The following is a 15,000-nucleotide window of genomic DNA, read 5'->3' on the forward strand; positions in this document are numbered from 1 at the left end:
GAATCAATTTATAACGGATGGAATGAATAAATGACAAATAACTAAGTCACAAATAAATGTGATTTTAGCATCATAACACACACACACACACACTTCCACTCACACAGGCGAATAAAAATCCACAAACACAAAGTGACGGATGATGAGTGGCTCTAGAGCCTGTAATCACACAGGACTTTAAATAAAACTTAAATCAAACACACACAGATAAAACTGTCGATATAATCCAGAAACATGGTGTTGAAATGGCCACAAGTGAACTTTCACACACACACACACACTCTACACCCCACACAGGAAACAGGGCCTGAGAGAGCTAAAGCAACTAACTTTCCACTGAGGTGCACTTTCCGTTTTTACACACACACACACACACATTATTCTTTCCTTTGGTTTAACTCGTTTTAACTACAGGCCTTCATCTCCCTTTGTTATTCTCCACCTGTACACACCACACACTTAGGGATAACTTAAGCAGAGAGCTGTCATACATGTAATGTCTGTCTCTCTCTCTCTCTCACCTCTTTTTTCCATTGGGCAAGCATCTCCTCTCTCTCTCTCTTGCTCATGTGAAAAGGGTCTCCAGCCTGGAAGGTGATTCGAGGTACTGGTCTGCGCCGGAGGCTGATGTCTCTGCCTTCACGAGTCCGCATCCGTCCACTGTCGCCCTACACACACACACACACACACACACACAGTCAATTTTTTTTCCTTCCTCAGACCCAAAGTGCTGAGATTCAGAGTAAATGTGATGTGTAAGTGGTATCAAGCAGGTGAAGACTTTACCTCTCCTCTACTGGTATCGCTGCTGCTGCTGCTGCCATCCTCATCCACATCTGACAGAGAGATAGAGAGAGATAAAGAAAGCGATAAATAGAGATAAACAGAGAGAGAGAGAGAGAGAGATAGATAGATAGATAGATAGATAGATAGATAGATAGATAGATAGATAGATAGATAGATAGATAGATAGATAGATAGATAGATAGATAGATAGATAGACAGCGAGTTGTACGGTGTAAGAGAGAGACAGAGAGAGAGACAGAGAGTGATAGAGACAGAGAGACAGAGAGTGATAGAGAGAGACAGAGAGTGATAGAGAGAGACAGAGACAGAGAGACAGAGAGTGATAGAGAGAGGGAGTAAGTACAAATGAATAAAAAGCTGTGTTGTTCATGAGTAGGTTATAAAGGTGTAACTGCTGTGTAATAAGTGGAATAAAACACTTCCCACTGTTATTATTTTCCCCTTTAGGAAGTGTTTTATTCCTTCCTTTAGAATAAAGCTATTGAATTTAAACAGCGAACACATCAGAGCAGATCATTTTACTCTGTTTTCTGTAACTGTGGCACAGCTTGCTCTTTTCCTCCCAGTCCTTTGTTCTGGAAACATGAAGAGACAGAGCGAGAAAAGACGGAATGAAAGTCCCGTGACTCACGTTTTTCTGGGTGCTTGAGTTTCCGCCGCCCACGTTTTTTCCGCGGTGTGGAGGGGGCAGAGTTTTCTTCCTGGTCCGCCTTGTCCGAGCCGTTCTGGTGGGAGGAGTCAGAGGAAGAGTCATGCCCCTGCAGAGCACCTTGGGAAACCCCGTTCTCGTTCTCACCGTTACACTCCGCCTCCTTCACGCAGGCCTCTTTCAGAGACTCACAGCTGTCCACCTGCGAGATTTTAAAATTTCTCTTGTGACTTTGCCTGCTGTTGAATTACTTTCAGCTCATTTGCTGTTTATTCGAGTTGATTTAAAATGTTATTTATGAATGCATTGCTGACTCTTTTGTCTGATTTCCTAAATGGAGACTGAACATCAGAGAGACAGCGAGAGAGAGATAGAGAGTGATTACAGATCAGGCAGTAATGTTCTCGTCTGAATCATTTGGTATGGTGTGCTGATGCCGCATGACACTTGTGTGAGACGCTCTCGGGATGACAGTGTGTGTAAACTGGAACTCTCCCCCTTTGCAGGAGTGGATGTTATTACTCTTCATTACGGTTCCACACCGTATAAGGTCATTTCGTTGTCATTAAAACACTTCAGTCATCAGTAGCAGCTTCCACTGTTGGTGCTGTAATGGCAGGATTAAACTTCACACACATCTGCTGCATGTGCATGAAAGGTACGTTTAAAGAGACGAAGGATTCAGAACCTTACTATTTTAGTTATTGTAAGACTGACAAAGAAACAACACCACTTTCATTTCTTTCACTGAGGCCAGGTCACACAAGGCCACGCCTCTTTCATTGAGACTGACAAACACAAAGGCCACACCCCCTTCACCTCATTCACTGAGACTGTAAGACACAGAGGCCATGCCCTCTTTACCTATTTACTGAGACTGTAATACCATGTCTCCTTCACCTATTTATGAAGACTGTCATCTTATTATGGAGACTGTAAGACACAGAGACCACGCCCCTTCACCACATTCACTGAGATTGTAAGACACAGAGGCCACACCCCTTCACCACATTCACTGAGATTGTAAGACACAGAGGCCACACCCCTTCACCACATTCACTGAGATTGTAAGACACAGAGGCCACACCCCTTCACCACATTCACTGAGATTGTAAGACACAGAGGCCACACCCCTTCACCACATTCACTGAGATTGTAAGACACAGAGGCCACACCCCTTCACCACATTTACTGAGATTGTAAGACACAGAGGCCATGTCCCCTTACGTATTTACTGAGACTGTAATACCATGTCTTCTTCACCTATTTACTGTATGAAGACTATAAGACACAGAGGCCACACCCCCTTTACGTAATTCACTGAGACTGTATGACACAGGCCACACCTCTTCACTGAGACTGTAAGACATAGAGGCCACACCCTCTTCACCTTATTATGGAGACTATAAAACACAGAGGCCAGACCCCTTTACCTCAATCACTGAGATTATAAGACACAGAGGCCACACCCCTTCACCTCATTCACTGAGACTATAAGCCACAGAATCCACGCACCCTTTACCTCATTCACTAAGACTAAAAGACACAGAGGCCACACCCCCTTCACTGGGACTATAAGACACAGAAGCCACACCCCCTTCACCTTATATATTGAGACTGTGAGACACAGAGGCCACACCCCTTAAATTCATTCACTGAGACTGTAAGACACAGACACCATGTCCCCTTTACCTGATTCACTGAGACTGTAAGACACAAAGGCCACACCCTCTTTACCTCATTTATTGACATTGTAAGACAGAAGCCATGCCACTTTACCTTATTTATTGAGATTGACAAACACAGTGGCCACGCCCCCTTCACTGACGGAATGCTGCTGTGTAGTAAATATTGACGCTGGAGCATCATTCATTTGTTGCTGTGTGGTGGTACATTCAAGTCTGAATGAATGTAGTGCAGTAAACCACAAATATTAACCACACGCACAAACACACACACACACACCACACACGCACAAACACACACACACACACACACACACACAGACTAGTATGTGAAACGTTAACGAGTAGTAATCTACATGTGGAGTTCTGCAGAGGACATTGCAAATCATTTACCCGGAATAAGTGTTGAAACAGCATCATATTAGTCAGAAGATTCGTTAGAGTATATTCAAATGAGCGTTTATTGTGTGCCTAAGCTTCTCGAGAGCTCGGGGGAATTAAAACTGAAACCCAGCACATGTCTGCATGACTACATGGCAGATATAGCGCTGATTAAACGTGGTGAGACGTGTCGGAGAGCTGTCTGCTAAATTGGGTGGAACAAACTATCAGCATTGAAGGAAGGAGTCTCCGGTGTTAGTGGTAAAGCTGTTAATTCTTTTGTATTAAAGGAGTTTTCCTGGATTTCTTGGAGGCTGATCAGTTAAGTGAGTGAATACAGAGAAAACTGTATGTTACATGTAGCTATAAAAGGATAAAAGCAACAACAACAACAACAACAGTCTTTGATAAATACAAAAAAAATCTCATAGCTGACAAATTAGGGCTTGAGTGTGCTGAACTTCAATGTGCATAATAACAACAGATTAACACGTCATATTCATGTTGCCTTATGAATAAAAATAACATACAAGTAATAACTTACATCCATCCACCCGCTTAGATCCATCCAATTCCTAATTAGGGTCATGGGGATCTTCTGGAGTCTATCCCAACACACATTGGGTGAAAGGCAGGGGTACACCCTGGACAGGTAACCAGTCCATCACAGGGTCACACATATAGACAGACAACAACACACACTCACTCCTATGGGCAATTTAGAATGACCAATCCACCTAATGTACATGATTTTGGACACCAGAGTACACTCCTCACATGCAAACTCCACACAGAAAGCCCTGTTCGAACCCAGGACCTTCTTGTTGTGAGGCAACAGTGCTAACCACTAAGCCACCGTGCTGCCCATCATGTCTTACATGTTGCTTAATAATTTTACTTTAGATTCCATCTTGTCGCAAAATCCTAACTCCATCGTAGGCCCATAGATGTATTTGGATTATGTACCAGGATTTAAAAAAAATATATCTGATATTCAGTTATCAAGGTTGATGTTAGTCAGCACAGTGACATGAACAGCAGTTGCATGCTTTTCGACTAACCATACGCTTTCAGTCCCTGCACCAATCAGACATCTGCGCTGACACTGTTCGATAACATATCTACGTAGACTTCTGAAGGTTAAACAAAGTAGGCAATTAGAGACGCAGTAACATCAGTACTGGAAAACTGTTAGCTGGTGATCACTTCCGCTAGTGAAGCTACTGAACGTCTTGTCTAAACGGATCCAGCTGTTACACATGAACACTTCTGAGTCTGAGAACTTACACGGAGTAATGGTATAGTTTTCATACCCCGGTGCCCATGCTAACAACTAACAACTTGAATATCGGCACGTATCGTAAACTCGATAATTGGCACGCGTCTGGCTTAATTACCGAAGTCTGTCCATCATATAAACGTCCATCACTATAAATGATCGCAGCCTTCAAAGGAAGGCGGGCGTATTAAAAATGCCAACGTTGCAAATCATGAATGAAAACTAGCAGCCACCACTTAGCATCATGGCGCTAATTAGCGGGCTCCAGGCCCTCTGTTCCCTGCCAGCTGCGTTAGTGTGCTGGAGCGTGTTAAGTCTTTAATGATATGGTTTTATAGCAGAACCTGAGCTTTAAAATAAACATAAAACATTAGCGTTCGAGCCCCCGGTGTGCGAGTGTGTCTGCAGGCTTCTGCACATGGCTGTAAAACCCAGTCCACAGCAGTAAGGCTGGAGAAGGGTTTACAGCCCTGTGTGTGTGTGTGTGTGCGTGCATGTGTGTGCGTGTGTGTGTGTGTGTGTGTGTTGAGCTAATGGATACTAGTACTGATCACACACACACACAGACGGTGAAAAATAATAAACAAAAGTGTAGACTTGATGGTCGGCTGCCGTGTCATTAGTAGGAACAGAGACTGTGTTGAAAACACACACACACACACACAGGTGGCACTGCATTGCTGCCAGGCATCCCATTTACACGCAGTACAGTTAAACCTCATTCCAGTGATCAGTATTTCCATGTTTTCCTGCACTACAACACTTTTGCGCCTCAGCTACAGGGCAAAAAGGAGCAAGAGCAGTGAAAATAAGCTCACAGTAATCCTGTAGTATTGCAGCAGTGATAATATAGAAGCTGTAGCTGAAATTGGAGGTAACGTCAATAGTAACATGGTTGCTGTGCTGTACTCCTAATGCAGTACATGATCCTCACGATCATTGGGAATGTGAGTCAGTAGTAATGCTGTAGTAAGAATATTGTCATAGCTGTAACGTAGTAGAGCAAATTAAACATGGGGCATTACCATTTTAATCAAGGAAGGATTAGTACAACTGTATGAACAGTACTCTCATAGTAATAATGCCAGAACAACGTAATGTTCATAGAGTTAATGATGTAGAACTAAAGCTGTAGCTACAGAACCTGCAGAGTAACAAGGGAGGAGTGTTTGATGTAGTAGCGTTATTTTTATAGTAATACTATATGAAGTAGCGACAGTACTTTTCTAGAAATTAGGAGTATAGTCATAGTAACATTACTTTTATTGTAACGATGTACAGGGGTTGGACAATGAAACTGAAACACTGGCCAATTTAGTGTTGGAGGTTTCATGGCTAAATTTGACCAGCCTGGTGGCCAATCTTCATTGATTGCACATTCCACCAGTAAGAGCAGAGTGTGAAGGTTTAATTAGCAGAGTAATAGCACAGTTTTGCTTAAAATATTGCAATGCACACAACATTATGGGAGACATATCAGAGTTCAAAAGAGGACAAATTGTTGGTTCACGTCTCGCTGGCGCATCTGTGACTAAGACAGCAAGTCTTTGTGATGTATCAAGAGCCACGGTATCCAGGGTAATGTCAGCATACCACCAAGAAGGACGAACCACATCCAACAGGAGTAACTGTGGACGCAAGAGGAAGCTGTCTGACAGGGATGTCCAGGTGCTAACCAGGATTGTATCAAAACTGTCCGTCAGGAGCTTCACAGGGTCAATGTACATGGCCGGGCTGCTATAGCCAAACCTTTGGTCACTCGTGCCAATGCCAAACATCAGTTTCAATGGTGCCAGCAGCGAAAATCTTGGGCTGTGGACAATGTGAAACATGTATTGTTCTCTGATGAGTCCACCTTCACTGTCTTTCCCACATCCGGGAGAGTTATGGTGTGGAGAAGCCCCAAAGAAGCATACCACCCAGACTGTTGCATGCCCAGAGTGAAGCATGGGGGTGGATAAGTGATGGTTTGGGCTGCAATATCATGGCATTCCCTAGGCTCAATACTTGTGCTAGATGGGCGCGTCACTGCCATGTGCACCCAATGGTTCAAACATTGTATCCTGAAGGCGGTGCTGTGTATCAGGATGATAATGCACCAATACACACAGCAAGACTGGTGGCAGAGTGGTTTGATGAACATGAAAGTGAAGTTGAACATCTCCCATGGCCTGCACAGTCACCAGATCTAAATATTATTGAGCCACTTTGGGGTGTTTTGGAGGAGCGAGTCAGGAAATGTTTTCCTCCACCAGCATCACATAGTGACCTGGCCACTATTCTGCAAGAAGAAAGGCTCAAAATCCCTCTGGCCACTGTGCAGGACTTGTATCTGTCATTCCCAAGACGAACTGATGCTGTATTGGCCGCAAAAGGAGGCCCTACACCATACTAATGAATTATTGTGATCTAAAACCAGGCGTTTCAGTTTCATTGTCCAACCCCTGTAGGAGTATAGTCACAGTAATGTTACCTTTATAGCAGTACTGTATATCATAAGTATAGTTGTAGTAACAGTACTTTTCTATTGATTATGTAGGAGTATAGTCGAAGTAACATTACTTTTATAGTAATTATGTTGGAGTATAGTCGTAGTAACAGTACTTTTATAGTAATTATGTTGGAGTATCGTCGAAGTAACATTACTTTTATAGTAATTATGTTGGAGTATAGTTGTAGTAACAGTACTTTTATAGTAATTATGTTGGAGTATAGTCGTAGTAACAGTACTTTTATAGTAATTATGTTGGAGTATAGTCATAGTAACAGTACTCTTATAGTAATTATGTTGGAGTATAGTCGTAGTAACAGTACTTTTATAGTAATTATGTTGGAGTATAGTCGTAGTAACAGTACTTTTATAGTAATTATGTTGGAGTATAGTCATAGTAACAGTACTTTTATAGTAATTATGTTGGAGTATAGTCGTAGTAACAGTACTTTTATAGTAATTATGTTGGAGTATAGTCGTAGTAACAGTACTTTTATAGTAATTATGTTGGAGTATAGTCATAGTAACAGTACTCTTATAGTAATTATGTTGGAGTATAGTCGTAGTAACAGTACTTTTATAGTAATTATGTTGGAGTATAGTCGTAGTAACAGTACTTTTATAGTAATTATGTTGGAGTATAGTCGTAGTAACAGTACTCTTATAGTAATTATGTTGGAGTATAGTCATAGTAACAGTACTTTTATAGTAATTATGTAGGAGTATAGTCATAGTAACAGTACTTTTATAGTAATTATGTTGGAGTATAGTCGTAGTAACAGTACTTTTATAGTAATTATGTAGGAGTATAGTCATAGTAACAGTACTTTTATAGTAATTATGTTGGAGTATAGTCGTAGTAACAGTACTTTTATAGTAATTATGTTGGAGTATAGTCATAGTAACAGTACTTTTATAGTAATTATGTTGGAGTATAGTCGTAGTAACAGTACTTTTATAGTAATTATGTTGGAGTATAGTCATAGTAACAGTACTTTTATAGTAATTATGTAGGAGTATAGTCATAGTAACAGTACTTTTATAGTAATTATGTAGGAGTATAGTCATAGTAACAGTACTTATATAGTGATTATGTTGGAGTATAGTCATAGTAACAGTACTTTTATAGTAATTATGTTGGAGTATAGTCATAGTAACAGTACTTTTATAGTAATTATGTTGGAGTATAGTCATAGTAACAGTACTTTTATAGTAATTATGTAGGAGTATAGTCATAGTAACAGTACTTATATAGTGATTATGTTGGAGTATAGTCATAGTAACAGTACTTTTATAGTAATTATGTTGGAGTATAGTCATAGTAACAGTACTCTTATAGTAATTATGTTGGAGTATAGTCGTAGTAACAGTACTTTTATAGTAATTATGTTGGAGTATAGTCGTAGTAACAGTACTCTTATAGTAATTATGTTGGAGTATAGTCGTAGTAACAGTACTCTTATAGTAATTATGTTGGAGTATAGTCGTAGTAACAGTACTCTTATAGTAATTATGTTGGAGTATAGTCATAGTAACAGTACTTTTATAGTGATTATGTTGGAGTATAGTCATAGTAACAGTACTTTTATAGTAATTATGTTGGAGTATAGTCATAGTAACAGTACTTTTATAGTAATTATGTAGGAGTATAGTCATAGTAACAGTACTTATATAGTGATTATGTTGGAGTATAGTCATAGTAACAGTACTTTTATAGTAATTATGTTGGAGTATAGTCATAGTAACAGTACTCTTATAGTAATTATGTTGGAGTATAGTCGTAGTAACAGTACTTTTATAGTAATTATGTTGGAGTATAGTCGTAGTAACAGTACTCTTATAGTAATTATGTTGGAGTATAGTCGTAGTAACAGTACTCTTATAGTAATTATGTTGGAGTATAGTCATAGTAACAGTACTTTTATAGTAATTATGTAGGAGTATAGTCATAGTAACAGTACTTATATAGTAATTATGTTGGAGTATAGTCGTAGTAACTGTACTCATAGTAATTATGTTGGAGTATAGTCGTAGTAACAGTACTTTTATAGTAATTATGTAGGAGTATAGTCGTAGTAACAGTACTTATATAGTAATTATGTTGGAGTATAGTCGTAGTAACAGTACTTTTCTATTGATTATGTAGGAGTATAGTCGTAGTAACAGTACTCTTATAGTAATTATGTTGGAGTATAGTCATAGTAACAGTACTTTTATAGTAATTATGTTGGAGTATAGTCATAGTAACAGTACTTTTATAGTAATTATGTTGGAGTATAGTCGTAGTAACAGTACTCTTATAGTAATTATGTTGGAGTATAGTCATAGTAACAGTACTTTTATAGTAATTATGTTGGAGTATAGTCATAGTAACAGTACTTTTATAGTAATTATGTAGGAGTATATCGTAGTAACAGTACTTTTATAGTAATTATGTTGGAGTATAGTCATAGTAACAGTACTTTTATAGTAATTATGTTGGAGTATAGTCATAGTAACAGTACTTTTATAGTAATTATGTTGGAGTATAGTCATAGTAACAGTACTCTTATAGTAATTATGTTGGAGTATAGTCGTAGTAACAGTACTCTTATAGTAATTATGTTGGAGTATAGTCAAAGTAACAGTACTTTTATAGTAATTATGTAGGAGTATAGTCGTAGTAACAGTACTTTTATAGTAATTATGTAGGAGTATAGTCGTAGTAACAGTACTTTTATAGTAATTATGTAGGAGTATAGTCATAGTAACAGTACTTTTATAGTGATTATGTTGGAGTATAGTCGAAGTAACAGTATTTTCATAGTAATTATGTTGGAGTATAGTCGTAGTAACAGTACTTTTATAGTAATTATGTAGGAGTATAGTCATAGTAACAGTACTTTTATAGTAATTATGTTGGAGTATAGTCGTAGTAACAGTACTTTTATAGTAATTATGTTGGAGTATAGTCATAGTAACAGTACTTTTATAGTAATTATGTTGGAGTATAGTCGTAGTAACAGTACTTTTATAGTAATTATGTAGGAGTATAGTTATAGTAACAGTACTTTTATAGTAATTATGTTGGAGTATAGTCGTAGTAACAGTACTTTTATAGTAATTATGTAGGAGTATAGTCGTAGTAACAGTACTTTTATAGTAATTATGTTGGAGTATAGTCATAGTAACAGTACTTTTATAGTAATTAAGTAGGAGTATAGTCATAGTAACAGTACTTTTATAGTAATTATGTAGGAGTATAGTCGTAGTAACAGTACTTTTATAGTAATTAAGTAGGAGTATAGTCATAGTAACAGTACTTTTATAGTAATTAAGTAGGAGTATAGTCGTAGTAACAGTACTTTTATAGTAATTATGTAGGAGTATAGTCGTAGTAACAGTACTTTTATAGTAATTATGTAGGAGTATAGTCGTAGTAACAGTACTTTTATAGTAATTAAGTAGGAGTATAGTCGTAGTAACAGTACTTTTATAGTAATTATGTTGGAGTATAGTCGTAGTAACAGTACTCTTATAGTAATTATGTTGGAGTATAGTCGTAGTAACAGTACTTTTATAGTAATTATGTAGGAGTATAGTCGTAGTAACAGTACTTTTATAGTAATTAAGTAGGAGTATAGTCATAGTAACAGTACTTTTATAGTAATTATGTAGGAGTATATCGTAGTAACAGTACTTTTATAGTAATTAAGTAGGAGTATAGTCGTAGTAACAGTACTTTTATAGTAATTAAGTAGGAGTATAGTCGTAGTAACAGTACTTTTATAGTAATTATGTAGGAGTATAGTCATAGTAACAGTACTTTTATAGTAATTATGTTGGAGTATAGTCGTAGTAACAGTACTTTTATAGTAATTAAGTAGGAGTATAGTCATAGTAACAGTACTTTTATAGTAATTATGTAGGAGTATATCGTAGTAACAGTACTTTTATAGTAATTAAGTAGGAGTATAGTCGTAGTAACAGTACTTTTATAGTAATTAAGTAGGAGTATAGTCGTAGTAACAGTACTTTTATAGTAATTATGTTGGAGTATAGTCGTAGTAACAGTACTTTTATAGTAATTAAGTAGGAGTATAGTCATAGTAACAGTACTTTTATAGTAATTATGTAGGAGTATATCGTAGTAACAGTACTTTTATAGTAATTAAGTAGGAGTATAGTCGTAGTAACAGTACTTTTATAGTAATTAAGTAGGAGTATAGTCGTAGTAACAGTACTTTTATAGTAATTATGTAGGAGTATAGTCGTAGTAACAGTACTTTTATAGTAATTAAGTAGGAGTATAGTCGTAGTAACAGTACTTTTATAGTAATTATGTTGGAGTATAGTCGTAGTAACAGTACTTTTATAGTAATTATGTTGGAGTATAGTCATAGTAACAGTACTTTTATAGTAATTATGTTGGAGTATAGTCGTAGTAACAGTACTTTTATAGTAATTATGTAGGAGTATAGTCGTAGTAACAGTACTTTTATAGTAATTATGTTGGAGTATAGTCATAGTAACAGTACTTTTATAGTAATTATGTTGGAGTATAGTCGTAGTAACAGTACTTTTATAGTAATTATGTAGGAGTATAGTCGTAGTAACAGTACTTTTATAGTAATTAAGTAGGAGTATAGTCATAGTAACAGTACTTTTATAGTAATTATGTTGGAGTATAGTCATAGTAACAGTACTTTTATAGTAATTATGTTGGAGTATAGTCGTAGTAACAGTACTTTTATAGTAATTATGTTGGAGTATAGTCGTAGTAACAGTACTTTTATAGTAATTATGTAGGAGTATAGTCGTAGTAACAGTACTTTTATAGTGATTATGTAGGAGTATAGTCGTAGTAACAGTATTTTTATAGTGATTATGTGGGAGTATAGTCATAGTAACAGTACTTTTATAGTAATTATGTTGGAGTATAGTCATAGTAACAGTACTTTTATAGTAATTAAGTAGGAGTATAGTCATAGTAACAGTAATTTTATAGTAATTATGTTGGAGTATAGTCATAGTAACAGTACTTTTATAGTAATTATGTTGGAGTATAGTCATAGTAACAGTATTTTTATAGTAATTATGTTGGAGTATAGTCGTAGTAACAGTACTTTTATAGTGATTATGTAGGAGTATAGTCGTAGTAACAGTATTTTTATAGTGATTATGTGGGAGTATAGTCATAGTAACAGTACATTTATAGTAATTACGTGGGAGTATAGTCATTGTAACTACTTTTATAGTAATTATGTTGGAGTATAGTCATAGTAACAGTATTTTTATAGTAATTATGTTGGAGTATAGTCGTAGTAACAGTACTTTTATAGTGATTATGTAGGAGTATAGTCATAGTAACAGTATTTTTATAGTAATTATGTTGGAGTATAGTCGTAGTAACAGTACATTTATAGTAATTACGTGGGAGTATAGTCATTGTAACTACTTTTATAGTAATTAAGTAGGAGTATAGTCATAGTAACAGTACTTTTATAGTAATTATGTTGGAGTATAGTCGTAGTAACAGTACTTTTATAGTAATTACGTAGGAGTATAGTCGTAGTAACAGTACTTTTATAGTGATTATGTTGGAGTATAGTCGAAGTAACAGTATTTTCATAGTAATTATGTTGGAGTATAGTCGTAGTAACAGTACTTTTATAGTAATTATGTAGGAGTATAGTCGTAGTAACAGTACTTTTATAGTAATTATGTTGGAGTATAGTCGTAGTAACAGTACTTTTATAGTAATTATGTTGGAGTATAGTCGTAGTAACAGTACTTTTATAGTAATTATGTTGGAGTATAATCTTAGTAACATTATGTGTAGTAATTGTAATTGTAAGTAATATAATTGTAAGTAGCGGTATAATAAAGTTATAGCTAACAGTAATAATGTAGAGTGATGATGTATTAGTAATAATGTAGTAGTAGAATAAATTGGGACACAAACCTGGGATGTTAATCAATATTGAAAATATTAAAATGAACTAAAATTAACTTTATATTATATCCTTGTATCTGGTGATGCCGTTTTAACATTATGGTATACCTCAAGACACACACACACACACATACACACACACATACACACACACATACGAAAATATTACTTCATCTCCCACAATCCCTCAAGCTCTCTCCTCACACGATCACCTGGAGCAGCTCTAATCCGCCGCTCTTGGCTTTTAATGAGCATTTAATTACTATTTAAAGAAGATTTATGGTAATGAGGAGCAGATTTGCATGTGTTCATTTAGCAGACGCTTTAAAGCGTTTGTCAGAGAATTGAAGCCGAATCCAATCCAAACACACAGCTGAACTGCTACAATGGCTCTCTGGGACTCCGGCTCAACACAGCTAGCTGACAGAAAAACCAACAACGTTTCTAGCATTAATTAAACAAGCGATAAATGAGGAAATATTCACTATAAGTGCATGTGAGTTCGAGGAACGTATAGGTGTCTCATTCAGCAGTTACGTCAGTAGCTAATAATACAGCTACGTATTTTATTTTAGCTTTTTCTTTTTCCTCCACTGACATCACTAAGACTAAGACTAAGCACAATATCGTACTTTTTGAAGGCTAGTTTTCCAGGATGCATGGCGTCCATCTACATATGTTAGACTAAGTGTTTACACACACACACGTTTCAGTCTTTCTCACAAGTCTCTGTGAACGAACTGAAACATCAGTGGACTTGAATGACGTTAGCAACATTAGCAATGGCATAGCATGTAATGGCTAACTCGCCTCCTATATCAGCTGCTACAATTAGGACCAACAACTACCGATTTTAAACCGAGTAAATTTGCATGGACTGTCCAGAAGTTACCAGCATCCTCCTTCCTGTAAGGCTCAACTCATTCAATACACCCTAGCCTCATGCTAGCAGTGGGGGAGGGCTAGCTTCCTGTTAGCCGGGTGTTAACACAACCGGAGTAAATCTGATTTCATTTAAAAACTAGGAAGGGACTCACCATGATCGCACTTCAGTAACGCCAACACTATGTATCGGTGTGGATCTGTCTTTCTTTCTCTCTTGCTCACTCTTTTTTTTCCACTCTTTTTACTTCCTTCTGTCTAAGCAGCCACAGCTTCCTGTTCAAGGCTTTAATTCAGAGTTTCCACGTATTCAGGTCATGATGCTACGGTGGTGTTGCGTCACTTTGTTGGTGTTATATTCTCGGCTGCTGCTTTATCTGTTGCTATGCACTATGTCTTCTGCTCCGTCCATCAGCCACCGGAGGACCACCGCTGAGGACCATGGGGCTCTAGGAACTGAGGAAATGTCGGATCACGTGCCGCGACACAGCCGGTCCGAAGAACCGTTAGAGTCAACCGTTTCCTGTTATACGATTTAATAGAAACGAAGCAGCAAAAACAAATCACCACCGTTTTATTCCAGTAACATACATCCTTCAGTGTGTGTCTTTACTGCTGCTTTCTTCTCTAAGTGTGTTCCATTATGACAGGTATATGTGTTTGTGTGTTTGTGTGTGTGTGTGTGTGTGTGTGTGTGGGTCTCGTACCTGGCTCATTCTAAGCATTCTGCTGATGGCCTCTACTCCATAGTACCCCTGGTGGTCCTGTGTGGAATTACAATAGTTATTTGTGCGTCGCGTTATGTTTTTAAAATCGTTCGGTCCTGAGCCGAACCCGTTAAAAAAGAAAAAGAAACTTACATACAAACTCCCAAGAACAAAAGTACTGAAT

At 37.2% G+C, this 15,000-nt stretch overlaps 1 protein-coding gene across 8 annotated transcripts in view; it reads right to left on the reverse strand.

Moving 5' to 3' along the window:
• Window positions 1-15,000, reverse strand: part of dnmt3aa (DNA (cytosine-5-)-methyltransferase 3 alpha a) — a 55,978-nt gene that overhangs the window by 22,295 nt on the left and 18,683 nt on the right. For 2 of the 8 annotated variants that reach the window (XM_058391663.1, XM_058391664.1), the window contains exons 4-7: window positions 14,817-14,873; window positions 1,439-1,658; window positions 787-836; window positions 522-668 (exon numbers count right to left, since the gene is read on the reverse strand). In XM_058391663.1, coding sequence (XP_058247646.1) covers window positions 522-668; window positions 787-836; window positions 1,439-1,658; window positions 14,817-14,873 — 474 coding nt within the window. Of the gene's footprint in view, window positions 1-521; window positions 669-786; window positions 837-1,438; window positions 1,659-14,264; window positions 14,527-14,816; window positions 14,874-15,000 lie in introns of those variants that run through there. The other 6 variants (XM_058391665.1, XM_058391671.1, XM_058391666.1 and 3 more) reach the window with 5 other exon arrangements.

This window comes from Hemibagrus wyckioides, linkage group LG06 (assembly GCF_019097595.1).
Source record: "Hemibagrus wyckioides isolate EC202008001 linkage group LG06, SWU_Hwy_1.0, whole genome shotgun sequence".
In the NCBI taxonomy this organism is placed as follows: Eukaryota; Metazoa; Chordata; class Actinopteri; order Siluriformes; family Bagridae; genus Hemibagrus; species Hemibagrus wyckioides.